This window comes from Chanos chanos, chromosome 15 (assembly GCF_902362185.1).
Source record: "Chanos chanos chromosome 15, fChaCha1.1, whole genome shotgun sequence".
Lineage (NCBI taxonomy): Eukaryota > Metazoa > Chordata > Actinopteri > Gonorynchiformes > Chanidae > Chanos > Chanos chanos.
In genome coordinates, this window is record NC_044509.1 from 18272575 (window position 1) to 18285846 (window position 13272).

Consider the following 13272-nt stretch of genomic DNA (forward strand, 5'->3'; position numbering starts at 1 on the left):
TCTAAAACCACACAGTCTCTAAAACCACACAGCCTCTAAAACCACACAGCCTCTAGAACCACACAGCCTCTAAAAACACAGAGACTCTAAAACCACACAGCCTCTAAAACCACACAGCCTCTAGAACCACACAGCCTCTAAAAACACAGATACTCTAAAACCACACAGTCTCTAAAACCACACAGCCTCTAAAACCACACAGCCTCTAAAACCACACAGCCTCTAAAACCACACAGTCTCTAAAAACACAGAGACTCTAAAACCACACAGCCTCTAAAACTACACAGTCTCTAAAACCACACAGCCTCTAGAACCACACAGCCTCTAAAACCACACAGCCTCTAAAACCACACAGCCTCTAGAACCACACAGTCTCTAAAACCACACAGCCTCTAAAACCACACAGTCTCTAAAAACACAGAGACTCTAAAACCACACAGCCTCTAAAACCACACAGCCTCTAAAACCACACAGCCTCTAGAACCACACAGCCTCTAAAACCACACAGCCTCTAAAACCACAGTCTCTAAAACCACACAGCCTCTAAAACCACACAGCCTCTAAAACCACACAGTCTCTAAAACACAGAGACTCTAAAACCACACAGTCTCTAAAACACAGAGACTCTAAAACCACACAGCCTCTAAAACCACACAGCCTCTAGAACCACACAGCCTCTAAAACCACACAGTCTCTTAAACCACAGCCTCTAAAACCACACAGCCTCTAAAACCACACAGTCTCTAAAACACACAGTCTCTAAAACACACAGTCTCTAAAACCACACAGTCTCTAAAACCACACAGTCTCTAAAACCACACAGTCTCTAAAACCACACAGCCTCTTAAACCACAGCCTCTAAAACCACACAGCCTCTAAAACCACACAGCCTCTAAAACCACACAGTCTCTTAAACCACAGCCTCTAAAACCACACAGCCTCTAAAACCACACAGTCTCTAAAACACACAGTCTCTTAAACCACAGCCTCTAAAACCACACAGTCTCTAAAACCACACAGCCTCTAAAACCACACAGTCTCTTAAACCACAGCCTCTAAAACCACACAGTCTCTAAAACCACACAGTCTCTAAAACCACACAGCCTCTAAAACCACACAGTCTCTAAAACCACACAGCCTCTAAAACCACACAGTCTCTAAAACCACACAGCCTCTAAAACCACACAGTCTCTAAAACCACACAGCCTCTAAAACCACACTGCCTCTAAAACCACACAGTCTCTAAAACACACTGCCTCTAAAACCACACTGCCTCTAAAACCACACAGTCTCTAAAACACACAGCCTCTAAAACCACACAGACTCTAAAACCACACAGACTCTAAAACCACACAGCCTCTAAAACCACACAGTCTCTAAAACACACAGCCTCTAAAACCACACAGTCTCTAAAACCACACAGCCTCTAAAACACACAGCCTCTAAAACCACACAGTCTCTAAAACCACACAGCCTCTAAAACCACACAGCCTCTAAAACCACACAGTCTCTAAAACCGCCTGAAAAAGACTAACTGCTCTCTATTCAGCATAGCTCTGAATGATCTCCAATAGTGTACTCTGTGTGTGTGTGTGTGTGTGTGTGTGTGTGTGTGTGTGTCTGTGTGTTTCTATATCCCTTACCAACCCATGGAGGGTGTCCTCAAACATCCTTAAATCTTATTAACATTTCTCAACTTCTCAATACGTTTATTCTGCTGTTTTTTGCTCAATAAGGAAACCACCACACATCTTCTGGAGGGCACACATTAGCTTTAATATGACGATATAACACTTCAGGTGGCAGCTTTGTTTCCTGTTTAAAGTCTTTTTGTTGGTGAAAAACGTAAGGGGAACTCTGATCAGAATCCAGACAACAACTCAGGATTTCAAGGAACAGAAAGACCAAAGAAGTTTTAGGTGAATTAATACACACATTGTGGGATCCTCCTTACAGAATCGAGCACATTCCACAAGACTGCAGCTTTGGGATGCACCTCTCCTGAGGATGGACTTCCTCTGAGGATGCTGACTTGCTTACAGGAACTGCAATCCTCATCCTTCGTGGTCACTTATGTGACCTTTACTTGTTGTTCACAGGATTTACGACACAAAACAGGGCTTTGTGTGCACTTTTACAGAGACATCGGTTTACTTATTAATAACACACACATCCCTTCAGAAAGGATTCACTACACGTTTCATGCCTGACAAGTTTTTTACACCTGTTCATTTGAAGAAGAACTGAAACTCGATTTAAAAAAAAAAAAAAAAACGACAGAGTTGCCGAGACTTACAGCAGAGAGTCAGGGTGTCAGTTGTTTAAAATCCACCGTACTACAGCGCACCCGCGTTTTCAATCCGACGACGAACACAAACAACTATCTGTTATGTCTATGTCTGCCAGCGGTTTAACACAGTGGAGTTCATATTTTACCCAAATTCTATAAAGGGACACAAGTTATTCGTAACTTGTTCGACTTCAAAGTTGTGATAATTTAGCAAGAGGGATATGTAATGTGGGAACTTATTAACCTAAAGGCAGTTTGAAAAAAAGAGACTCTCGCTTGTTCGGGTGACTATCAAACTCACCTGTTGGAGCATGTCATTCAAAGTGATAAAATATTTCAAGTCGAGACACAACTGCCAACACTTCTTGCACACCACGGGCAAAACAGAAATTTACTTGAGTTCCCTATTTGAGACTTCTACTCGTCAAACTCACCGAGTGAACGTCTCACAGATCGTGTTTAAGTTCACGCGAACGTTTTTAAGTCTGCAAAACAAGCAGCCGAATCGAGCATAGCAACATCTGTGATTAGTTAAATAGCCCTAAAATCAACATAAAACAACATTAAACGAGCGTTAGCTCATATATTTTTAGCATCTGACTTCAACGCTTCAGAAGAACGTTGCTGTCAAATTATGTTGCTGTACATACCTTTGGCGTAGTTATATGCTCCATTGTCAATCAAAGCCTTTTTGCCATGTCCTGCATATAACTTATATATGTGTTTTCACTGCCAAATTACATCCTGCTGTTTCTACAGGAAATCATTTCACGTTTTGCTTTCCTCCCCATCGGGAGGCAAACTAGTGTGCTTGTCACCTGATGAACCAACTCACGCGAGAACATGCGAGAGTGTAAAACATGTCCCTGAGAGTAATTATCCGTGTAGCCTAGCTCAAAGGAGTATTTACCACATATTAAAGTGAATTTTACGATGATATGTCGTATATTGGAAAGGTCTGAATAATTCCAAGTCACACTCCACAGAAATACAGGTCCAGGCTCGCTCTCTCTCTCTCTCTCTCTTTCTCTCTCTCTCTCTCTCACACACACACACACACACTCAAGCTTTATTTATTCTTATTTAAACCACGCACACACACTCAAGCTTTATTTATTCTTATTTAAACCACACACGCACGCACACACGCACACATCCAACTACATTTTACATTTGTAACTGAATTTATCTTTGTTTAAGTACTGTAGACAGTGTTCACTGCATTAGTTTTTTGACAGCACCCCCTCAAGCCAACCCTCCCCCCTTCCCTGCACTCTAATGTGAGGAGGGGTACGGGATGACCCATCCAGATTTGCCTAATTGTCAGGGAGGACACCCATCGATCTTCCATTATCATCCTAATGACCTGGAGCCCCCAGCTCAAACATCTGATAAGCCACACACACAGGCCCACATTAGCATACAGCTCTGTCAGACCAGTTAAAACCACAGTACAGCTCTAAAACTCTGTCAGACCAGTTAAAACCCAGTACAGCTCCAAAATTCTGTCAGACCAGTTAAAACCACAGTACAGCTCCAAAACTCTGTTAGACCAGTTAAAACCCAGTACAGCTCCAAAACTCTGTCAGACCAGTTAAAACCCAGTACAGCTCAAAAAAAGATTATGACTGTGAGCATAAAATCTTTTCACCCATTGACTGGAACATCAGTTTCTGAAAACTGTGTTTATACATCAAGAACTCCCTTTCTTCTGTGTCGGACTCAGAACACCAGAATAACCAAAAAAGCACTATGACTAAAGTCATACATGTCTCAGTCTATGTGTTCACTCATCTAGCGATTTTTGACCCTTTCTGTCTTTCTTTCTTTGTAATTAATTTATTTCCATACGTTTTAATGTTGGCACTGAGTTTTCCATAGCTCAAATCCTGCCTGAACACACCATTAAAACCATGGATGACTCAGTAAACCTGAGCAGCAGGACTGGTCTGATCCCATCATCTTCTTATTAACACAGATTAGGCTCCAAACAAAAACCAGTAAACTGCCATTGTGTGAGACACAGCCCACTGGGCCCAGGTAAACAATGCCTTTCTCCCCAGGGAGAAGCCAGGCTGACCCAGCCTACACGCATGACTCTATCTGATTCACAAGACACTGCTACTAAAATATGACACCTGTACAACAAGATTGAAATGCTCAAGAGGTCAGGACATTTCTTTATTTCCCCATACTTAAAACAGACAGGGGCTAAATCTTTAGTGGGCAGAGGTTAAATTCAGGCCTATTAACCCGCAGATACAGTGAAATGGGAGTCATTGTGAAGTTCCCACTGAAGACAGTGCATATGTGTGTGTTTTGAGATGAAGTAGACCTGAAACCAGGGTGTAAAGGTATGTTAAAATATGTACATCTGCGGAATCTCAGGGAGGTAATTATGAAACAAACACTGATAAGGAATTTCTCCTAACTGTGTTCAAATAACATTTTAAAAATGGAACTATAAAAATATCAGAGCTTCACGTCATAGGCAACGACTTTATTTTACTTCCTTTATTTCACTCTCTTCTTTGGAAGAGTAACTCCACTGCTGTTTGACAGCACAGGCCAAGCTGGTACAGTCATTTAAACTGTTAGTCATTTAAACTGTTAGTCATTTAAACTGTAACAGTCATTTAAACTGTTCGTCATTTAAACTGTAACAGTCATTTGAACTGTTACAGTCATATAAACTGTAATAGTCATGTAAACTTTACAGTCATATAAACTGTAATAGTCATGTAAATGTTACAGTCATATAAACTGTAATAGTCATGTAAACATTAAAGTCAAATAGAGTGAGAGGTCCCAACAGATTGTTACAGTGTAAACATTTTCAGTGAATGTGTGGGTGATTCTTATGAACACTCCTGTCACAAAGGACAACTTTGCCTTTTTTTTTTTTACAAAGACCTTTGTTATTAACTCATTTTGAAACAGACAGACACATAAGATCAGCGCTGCAGCTGTTCAATTTAAATAATTTATCATATGCAGTATATGTGTTTGTGATATGCATTACCTCAACAGAGTCCTGTAACACCGACATTTGAAAGAGTCTGTATGGCCTTTTAAGGATGTGGCCAGAGACGGGACGATGTGGGAGTATAACTTTAAGAATTCGCATAGACATGTTGGTGGAGCAGAAATCCTGCAGACACCTCCGGAATGGGAGCCTACATATTTGACTGATGTGATGGGTGTGTGACCTCATGGACTCTGATAAACAAACAGAAGTTGCCCCTGGCACACACTCAGACTGTCCCACAGACTGACAGACATGAAGTTTGTACAGCTGCTGACATGCAATTGTCTGTATGTGAGTGTATGTGTGTATGTCAGGATGATGTGTGTTGGCGAGTGTGAGTCTGTAAAAATATATACACAGAAAATATTACATTACTAAAGTCCGAGTTTAACTCTTTACTAGGGGCCGGGCAAAATACAACCTCACTCAATTCAGCTATAGAATTACTACTACTGCCTCTACTACTACGACTACTACTGCTACTACTCGTTGAATTTACACTAATGCATGTGATTGTGGTTTTACTGACAGTGTGATTCTTTTGTAAAACTTAACTACGCTAATTATGTCTCGTCTGTGAATCCCGGGCATTTAATGCAGATTAGCGACAGAGTTGCGGTGAGTACGTGGGCGGAGCTGGGTGAAGATCTGCGTGGGGTGGGGTCATTATGCCGATAAGTAGCTGTTGTTTACAGTGACTTCTGACCACACACCACAAAACCCTCTGGCACTCAGGACCCCTTCGTCTGTCTCCCTTGATTACTGGAACTTTGTTTTCCCTGTTTTTCGTTTGTTCGTTTGTCCAGTTCTCTCCCCTGATCACTGCTGTGTGGATATGGGATCACCTGCAACCTCCTTATTTTTCCTGCTCATCTTCGTAGCTCGTCTGGTCTCAGTTCAGGGGTCTGGAGAGTATTGTCACGGATGGTCCGATTCATACAACAGCTGGCACCGCGGTTTCCAGTGTCCGGAGCGCTACGACGGTGAGGAGGCGCGTTACTGCTGTGGCACGTGCGCGCTGCGTTACTGCTGCACATCTGTAGAAGCAAGACTAGACCAAAGCACATGCGACGTGGATCAGAATCATGATTCTGAAAATGAAGACAAAATTAGGAAAATGATCCCGAACGGTGAGAAAAAAGTTCCGTTTGATATTACTGCAGTGATGCACAGTGAAAACAAGACTGCATCAGAAATGTACATGTGAATATATCTGATACATAGGAGAAACATTTTTAGCATTTTATAAAGGATTTGAAAACTACAAATATATTTAGTATAATACATTTCACACTTTTTATTAAATATGCAAAACCATGTGTTGCACCCACATGTTCATTTCAGATAAACAACGATTAACTTCATTAAATGTAGAGAAACACTGATATATATTTTTAGTGTTACCCTTTGTTCTAATTTAGCATGTTAATAAATAAATTAACATTGGTGGAACTTCACAAAGTAATAAATGTTTGAATGTAAAAGTGTTTAGACCAAAACGCGGGATGAATTTGGACATTTAATGTGAATATTGAAAATTTGCGTTTGAAAAGGAGGAGCTATGGAGCCTTCTTAAACAGCTCTTCCGTTCTCTGGAGCCGAAACAATTCCTCTTCATGAAGAATCTGGTGGAATTTACAGTTAGAAATTATGAGCCAGATGATGAATGGTTTGAACTCTTGAACTAATGTCTTGAAATGATTTTGAAAGCTCATAGAGAATGCTCCCCAGGGATAGCAATGTGATTTTTGTGTTTCTGTGTTTGTGTTCTTACAGTGCTGTAGTGAGTTCTCTGTGTTTGTGTTTTTGCAGTGCTGTACTGAGTTCTCTGTGTTTGTGTTTTTGCAGTGAGTTTTATGTGTTTGTGTTTTTGCAGTGCTGTACTGAGTTCTCTGTGTTTGTGTTTTTGCAGTGAGTTTTCTGTGTTTGTGTTTTCGCAGTGCTGTACTGAGTTTTCTGTGTTTTGTGTTTTTGCAGTGCCCATGTACCTGCCCTTTGTGATTGTTGTGAGTGCCTTCCTGTCCTTCGTGCTGATGGGTTTGCTGGTGTCAGTGTGCTGCTGTCAGTGCCTGAAGCCCAAAGCGGCCGATCGGCAGCCGGGCCCAGTGCAGGCCCAGACCGGCCTGTTAGCATCTGGTACCTCATCTCCAGAAAGCTCCACGCCATCCAGAAGCTCCAGCTCCGGTGCCGCGCCCCAGCTGCCCGCGGCGGACGTGGCCGTGAGCGTGTTCGGCCCGGTGGGAAACCTGCTCCCCGCACCTCCACTGCAGCACTACTCCCCTCACGCACAGGGCCCCGCCCCGTTTTACCCACCGTACCTCGGCTATGCCCTGCCACCTGACCACACCCTGCTAATGGGCCCGGCGTTTATCGACAGTCAGACTCCGTTTGGGGAGGCGCAGGGCCAGGCCTTTGCTCCAGCGGCCGTGCACATTGAGTCGGTTTATCGCGGTGTGTCCATCTGAAAATGGAAACCCACAGTACAGTTCTGCTCATTCACCGACCACCAGCGTCAAAACGTCTCTGCCCGAATGGATGAGCGATATATGTATCTTCCTTCAGCCTGAACTTAGTTCTCTCTGAGAGAACGTGACGCTGCTTAGTTGCCTGTCTGGGGTGCAGGAGAAGGGTAATGTGACACTATGCTCTGCTGTAGCCCTCTGCCCAGGGCAGTTCAGTGCATTATTGTCTTCAGATTTGGCTGTAAGTCACCTGTGTGTGGTTTGAGAGCAGGTCCAGTTGGGCTGTGGGGCCCAGAGTGGAGTTTGTCTTAGTGCAATTCTTTCTCTCTGTATGACACTGCTTCTCACAGGAGTGTGGTGTGTTTACAACATTTTTGTAAAATGATATTTTCTCACTGATGACAGTGTTTAATCTAAATAAAGAGTACATGTATTTTTTCAAAAACAATTTGATCTTTCATCTTTCACATTGTTCATAGTTATTTAAATTTTACTGAGCAAAAATGAAGTGTGTGTGTGTGTCTGTGTGCATGTGGAGTTGGGTGAAATGGTATGACTAAATATACATTTCATGAGGGTGACACATACATGCTTTCTTTGTGAGATTGCGCCAGTTTGAAAAACAAGACAAAACTTGTCATAAGAAGCTATTCCAGAAGGACTGATTGAAAACTTGACATAAGAAGCTATTCCAGAAGGACTGATTGAAAACTTGACATAAGAAGCTATTCCAGAAGGACTGACTGTGAGTTCTGTCGGTGGTAAGGGAGCAGAGGAGCTTACCGTGGCGTTTGGGTCCTGTGACGGACTGACTGACTCACTGGCCTGAGTGGCCAGCTGCTGAAGAGACAGTATGGGTTTGGTGTGTGTGTGTGGGGGGGGGGGGGGGGGGGGGCGCACATAAACAATTGATGAAAATCTCTTTTCTGTCCCCACCCCCCAACTATTCCCCACGGAGTCGCATACTCCAAATCCAGCAAACCTGTGTCCTGTTTTAAAACAGGGGGGAGGTGTGAGGGGTTATCTTTAGGAAAACACAGCTGGAGGTTAAATAGATGCGCAACTCTTAATTAACGATGTCTCAGCACATCCACAGTGCTTAGATTTAAAGCCTAACAGCTCTGGCTGACAATTCAAGGACCTGGAGTGTTTTTAAAGACTCTGTTTAAAGATTCCGGTGTGAGAGTGACCACCACTGACTCACCACGTTACGCCGTAGGGCGGTGAGAACATTTAATCACATCATCAAAACAAAACCATGAGGGAAAGTCCAAGTGAAGTGTTTTGATTTGGGAGTTTTGTTCTTTTCTCCTGTTCAAGAATGAAATATAACTCAATAAAACTGACAAAAGGTCATTTCCACTCTGAACTTGTGCTCCTGTAACCAATCTGTATGTAGAGTTTACACAAGCACCCCTTAACTGGCATGGTTACGCATTAATGTAGACGACAGATGCAGTTTTGGCTGTACTGACATCAGGATGTTAGCGCCATCTATAGGAAAAAGGCTGAAGGTCAAGTGTCTCCTGAGAAGGATTTCATTGAAATGCTTCATCAAGACACAACTACTGTGTAAAAGACAACAAGGCCAGTGTTAAAGTGTAAATAGAACCAATATTAATTGTGACTTTATGTCAGACAAGTCTGAGAAACTTATATGACCATGTCATAATCTTCGTTTCATTAGTTATATGACATATAAGCTGTCTACCCGACCATTAGATGGTATGACAAGTTACAGAGATACAGACACATGGAGCTGGACGTATAAAATGTCATATGAAACACAGCTGCATGTTCATTATAAAACATTAATGTTTTGTTTATCCCATTTGTCATGTAAAGGTTTTCTTGGAGAGTTCATTTCAGCTCATTGTAAAACAGGAAATGTTACTATGATACAAAAATACAATCTAACAATAACTGTATCGAGCGTCAAACATTGTCAAAACCAACCCATCGATGTAAATATACAATAAACAGTAACTTCATAATGCAAACCTTAATGTTTACCATGCGTCTTTTGTTAGAAATGGTGACCACCAGTAAGAGCAGAGGCATAATTGGCTCTGGCTAACACGGCCCTGTAGACAGCTCACTGATCCGTGACGGACTTTACAACCTGGAATATCAACCCAAATCTGACCACTGTAATGGTTTACGTTGAACATGTCATAACGGCACAAAGTTTCAGTTTGCATTTTGAGTCCAACAGTTTCTTAATGCCAAACGTGAACTGGGTACTAAGACGAGTGCTTGTGCATTGTTTAGTGAAAAACTGAAATAACTTTTATTGTTTTATTGTTTGCTTACTGAGCTGTTATGGGCTGAACAACTCTTAGTCTTCTGAGAGAACAGAGTCTCCCGCTCAAACCAGTGCAATGATATTTAGTTTTCTATGCCAAAGAAGTCAATACAATTATCCAACAAAGAGCATTCACACCGCCCAGACTGACTGACGTTTTTGACTGACTGAACTGCTAGCATCCAGCATCCATAACCATTATTAATCTAGAGAGAACATACCATTTAAAAACAATACAAACAAAAAACCCTCTTCATCTTCAAACGATAAGGCAATTTACTTCACCACTCCTTGCAGTGAACTCAACTTTGGGCACAACCTCTGACCCCTGACCTTTGGTTTTTACCCCAAAAAGCTGTAATGATACGTGCGTTGAAGCTTCCTCATCTTTGTCTCTCTCTTTTTTTTACAGAGTGAAATAACTCAGTGTCGCACTAGAAAAAGAAAAAAAAACTTTAAAGGCTTAAAGTCTTTGAGACTGAATGTTCTTGTGTGTAGTGGGTCTGCAGTCACTCATCAGGTTTTCTCTTGGGTTTTTTGGGGTTTCGTGAGCGACTCTTGGCCTTGCAGAGAGGACAAATCGGAGCATTGCGGTGAATCTGCTGGTGACATGACAGACAGGCCTGTGGGGAAATAAGACAAATGTCAACAAACATGTTACAAACACATATACGAGTTTGGGTAAGAATCAGTGGGCAGTCTCAGTTGGTTTGAAGGTCACTCTCGCATGTAATCTAGTTTCAGTGTCCTGATTTCCCAGCAGGAGTTTTTTTCCAGTGCGATATTACCTCACATACATTAGCTTCTCCTGAAACCTTATATTACATCCAAACTTCCACGAGCATGTGAAGTCAGGAAGAAGCAGGAAATTAGGTCACTGTTTCTGGTAAATCATATTGTTGTGATTTCTCTCCTGCACGCATGCTGTAGTGGTAAAGGGATAAACAGATGCGCATAGAGACCTTCATGGGCGGAGGCTGCTGTCTGAAGGTGGCAGTCTGCCTTGAGTCCTGTTTCCTAGCAACCTGTAGCTGCTGGGCTGCCGCCGCCGCTGCTGCTAAGGATTCTGGGATTGGAGGCTCCTGAGGTTCTGTCTGCCACTCAGCTTTTTGCTTCTCAAAATAACTGAGAAAGCACATGCATACCCACACACACACACATACACACACACACAGGCAGGCAGGTACGAGAGAGAGAGAGAGAGAGAGAGACAGGGAGAGGGAGAGAGAGAGAGAGAGAGAGAGAGAGAGAGAGAGAGAGAGAGAGAGGGAGAGGGAGAGGGAGAGGGAGAGGGAGAGGGAGAGGGAGAGAGAGAGAGAGAGAGAGAGAGAGAGAGAGAGAGAGAGAGAGAGAGAGGGCAGATGAGTGGTGTTAAGAGCCGTGAGGTGGATGGCTTATTTGCTGTGTTTTTACAGTGTTTTGTGAATCTTTATGAATATGTGTTTCAGTTTAACTCTGCCAGACTGACAGGCAGAGATCTCAACAGTAAGATCTCAAACACAAGTGAGAGGATTAAATGGGCGGATCAAATCCACTGTCCTCCTAAACCACACACACCCAGCACAGTGACTCACTCTAAGGAGAGCTTCTCCTCTTCCTCGCTGAGGTCAGGAAGCCTCTGCAGGCCTAGGGTCATCCTCAGGGCGTCCACGTGCTCCTTCAGGGGTTTATATTCATCATGCAGCCGGCGAGTGGACTCCAGCAGTTTGTTCAGATCACTCTCCGACTGCTTTATGGTGTTCTCCATCTACTTGGACAAACACACACACCAATGCATATAGCTGCACAGACATCAGCATTTGTGTCTGACTGTATGGCTTGTTATGGTGATGTTAGCTCTTGTTTTCTTACGTGTCACTTATATATCACCCTAAAAACGTGAGTTTATGTGAGTTTATATAGGGGTAAAGTACCACGTTAATATCAGCGTGGATAAGTCGCAGTTCCTCCACGTGAGCCATTTTCTCCTGTAGCAGGAGATCCATTTCCTGTTTATATTCTTTCAGATGTTTCTCCTCTGACTCCAGCGCTTCAAACTCGCTTCGTAGACGAGATTTAATTTTCTCCATCTGCACCGTCTTATTCCTAGAGCACGACCGAGAGAGACAACCTAACACACAAGGCTATGTAGGCATGCACAATAAAATTAGGGAAAAAAACAAACATTCGAAACGATTTCCCCGTTTCATTAAAACAGTTATGAAACCAGTCAAGCTGATGCCCTTTTGAGTACAGCGATGCCAGATAGATAGATAGATAGACAGACCGACAGATAGATAGACAGATAGACACTTTGTTCATTCCTTCGGGGAAATTCAAGTGCCCAGTAGCTCGCACAATTTGGATTAGAGGTAGTATCCAACAAACAGCATGAAGTACGTAACCATCACAAAAGAACAAAATCGGTAGTGCACAGACAGTGCAGAATAAATGAGGCGATTGGTAAGAGCATAGTAGTCCTTGGAGCAGAGTCCAGCTAAGGCTGATTCCACAATTCCAAAAGCTAACCCTATAACTTCATTCCCACTGGCTTGAATAACCGTACCGAGGATAACACTCTAATGTTCGGCTCTGTCAGACTAGCCAGGTTGGTACACCCAATTTTAATATATAACGGCCACTGGGAGACGATGGGGTTTGTAAGTAATATGTTGCAAAACAGTCAAGTTTACAGAAAATGCAGTTGTTTGAGCACAGTCCATGGAGCTCCGGCTCACTGATGTCGATTTAAGTTTGTGATTACCCCAGGTATGAAAAAGAGCCAACATCCCGATTGAATTTGGTAGCTTAGCTAACAGCGTTGCTTGTTGTTCACTCGAAAGTAAGATCTACAGGGAAATAGATTTGAGGACATTAAACCAGCCTATATGTATAGACTTTACGATGATGAATCATCAAATGAGCCAATAATTAGGGTCTCGAAAACTAGACTAATTTTACCTACAGTAATCTATGAACCTGTCCAGACTGACCACAGAGGAGGCAGATAGCTAACATTCCAATCTGTATGCAGCTTTCCTGCACAATCTGTGCTAACACTTCGATAATTTACCTTATTTCTTTTATGTTCTCCAGTTTACACATAATCTCCTGCTCGTCCGCCATGGTGTAGAAATCCGTTAGAGTTTTGTTAGGCTAAGATGAACTGAACGAGAACGGTTTAGAATAGATGGTAGAATTTCAAGTC

The 13272-nt window shown here is 42.6% G+C and overlaps 3 protein-coding genes across 4 annotated transcripts in view; 1 reads left to right on the top strand and 2 right to left on the bottom strand.

Moving 5' to 3' along the window:
* asb12a (ankyrin repeat and SOCS box-containing 12a) overlaps positions 1 to 2964 on the bottom strand; it is a 19991-nt gene extending 17027 nt beyond the window's left edge. The window contains exon 1 of the mRNA XM_030792641.1: positions 2941 to 2964. Within this exon, the coding sequence (XP_030648501.1) occupies positions 2941 to 2964 (24 nt within the window). The remainder of the gene's footprint in view (positions 1 to 2940) is intronic.
* A 3189-nt stretch (positions 2965 to 6153) lies between these two features.
* On the top strand, positions 6154 to 7783 carry shisa2a (shisa family member 2a). Its single transcript, XM_030792308.1, has 2 exons — positions 6154 to 6448; positions 7296 to 7783. The coding sequence occupies exons 1-2, from the start codon at positions 6154 to 6156 to the stop codon at positions 7781 to 7783; spliced, it is 783 nt and encodes a 260-aa protein (XP_030648168.1).
* A 2384-nt stretch (positions 7784 to 10167) lies between these two features.
* On the bottom strand, positions 10168 to 13198 carry zc4h2 (zinc finger, C4H2 domain containing). 2 transcript variants are annotated; one of them, XM_030792834.1, is made up of 5 exons: positions 13138 to 13198; positions 11999 to 12170; positions 11660 to 11832; positions 11048 to 11210; positions 10520 to 10708 (listed from the first exon to the last, which is right to left on the bottom strand). In XM_030792834.1, the coding sequence occupies exons 1-5, from the start codon at positions 13188 to 13190 to the stop codon at positions 10595 to 10597; spliced, it is 675 nt and encodes a 224-aa protein (XP_030648694.1). In that variant the 5' UTR covers positions 13191 to 13198; the 3' UTR covers positions 10520 to 10594. The 2 variants fall into 2 exon arrangements, with proteins under 2 accessions (XP_030648695.1, XP_030648694.1); XM_030792835.1 differs by lacking the exon at positions 11048 to 11210 and having other exon boundaries at positions 10168 to 10708.
* Positions 13199 to 13272: the final 74 nt, after the last annotated feature.

Excerpts from the sequence above, each read along its gene's own strand:
- shisa2a (XM_030792308.1), top strand. The coding sequence starts at position 6,154 with ATGGGATCACCTGCAACCTCCTTATTTTTCCTGCTCATCTTCGTAGCT. Across the intron at positions 6,449-7,295 it reads TAGGAAAATGATCCCGAACG|TGCCCATGTACCTGCCCTTT; the intron begins GTGAGAAAAAAG and ends GTGTTTTTGCAG.
- zc4h2 (XM_030792834.1), bottom strand. The coding sequence starts at position 13,190 with ATGGCGGACGAGCAGGAGATTATGTGTAAACTGGAGAACATAAAAGAA. Across the intron at positions 11,833-11,998 it reads TCCACGCTGATATTAACGTG|ATGGAGAACACCATAAAGCA; the intron begins GTACTTTACCCC and ends TTGTCCAAGTAG. Across the intron at positions 10,709-11,047 it reads AGCAGCCTCCGCCCATGAAG|GCCTGTCTGTCATGTCACCA; the intron begins GTCTCTATGCGC and ends ATTTCCCCACAG.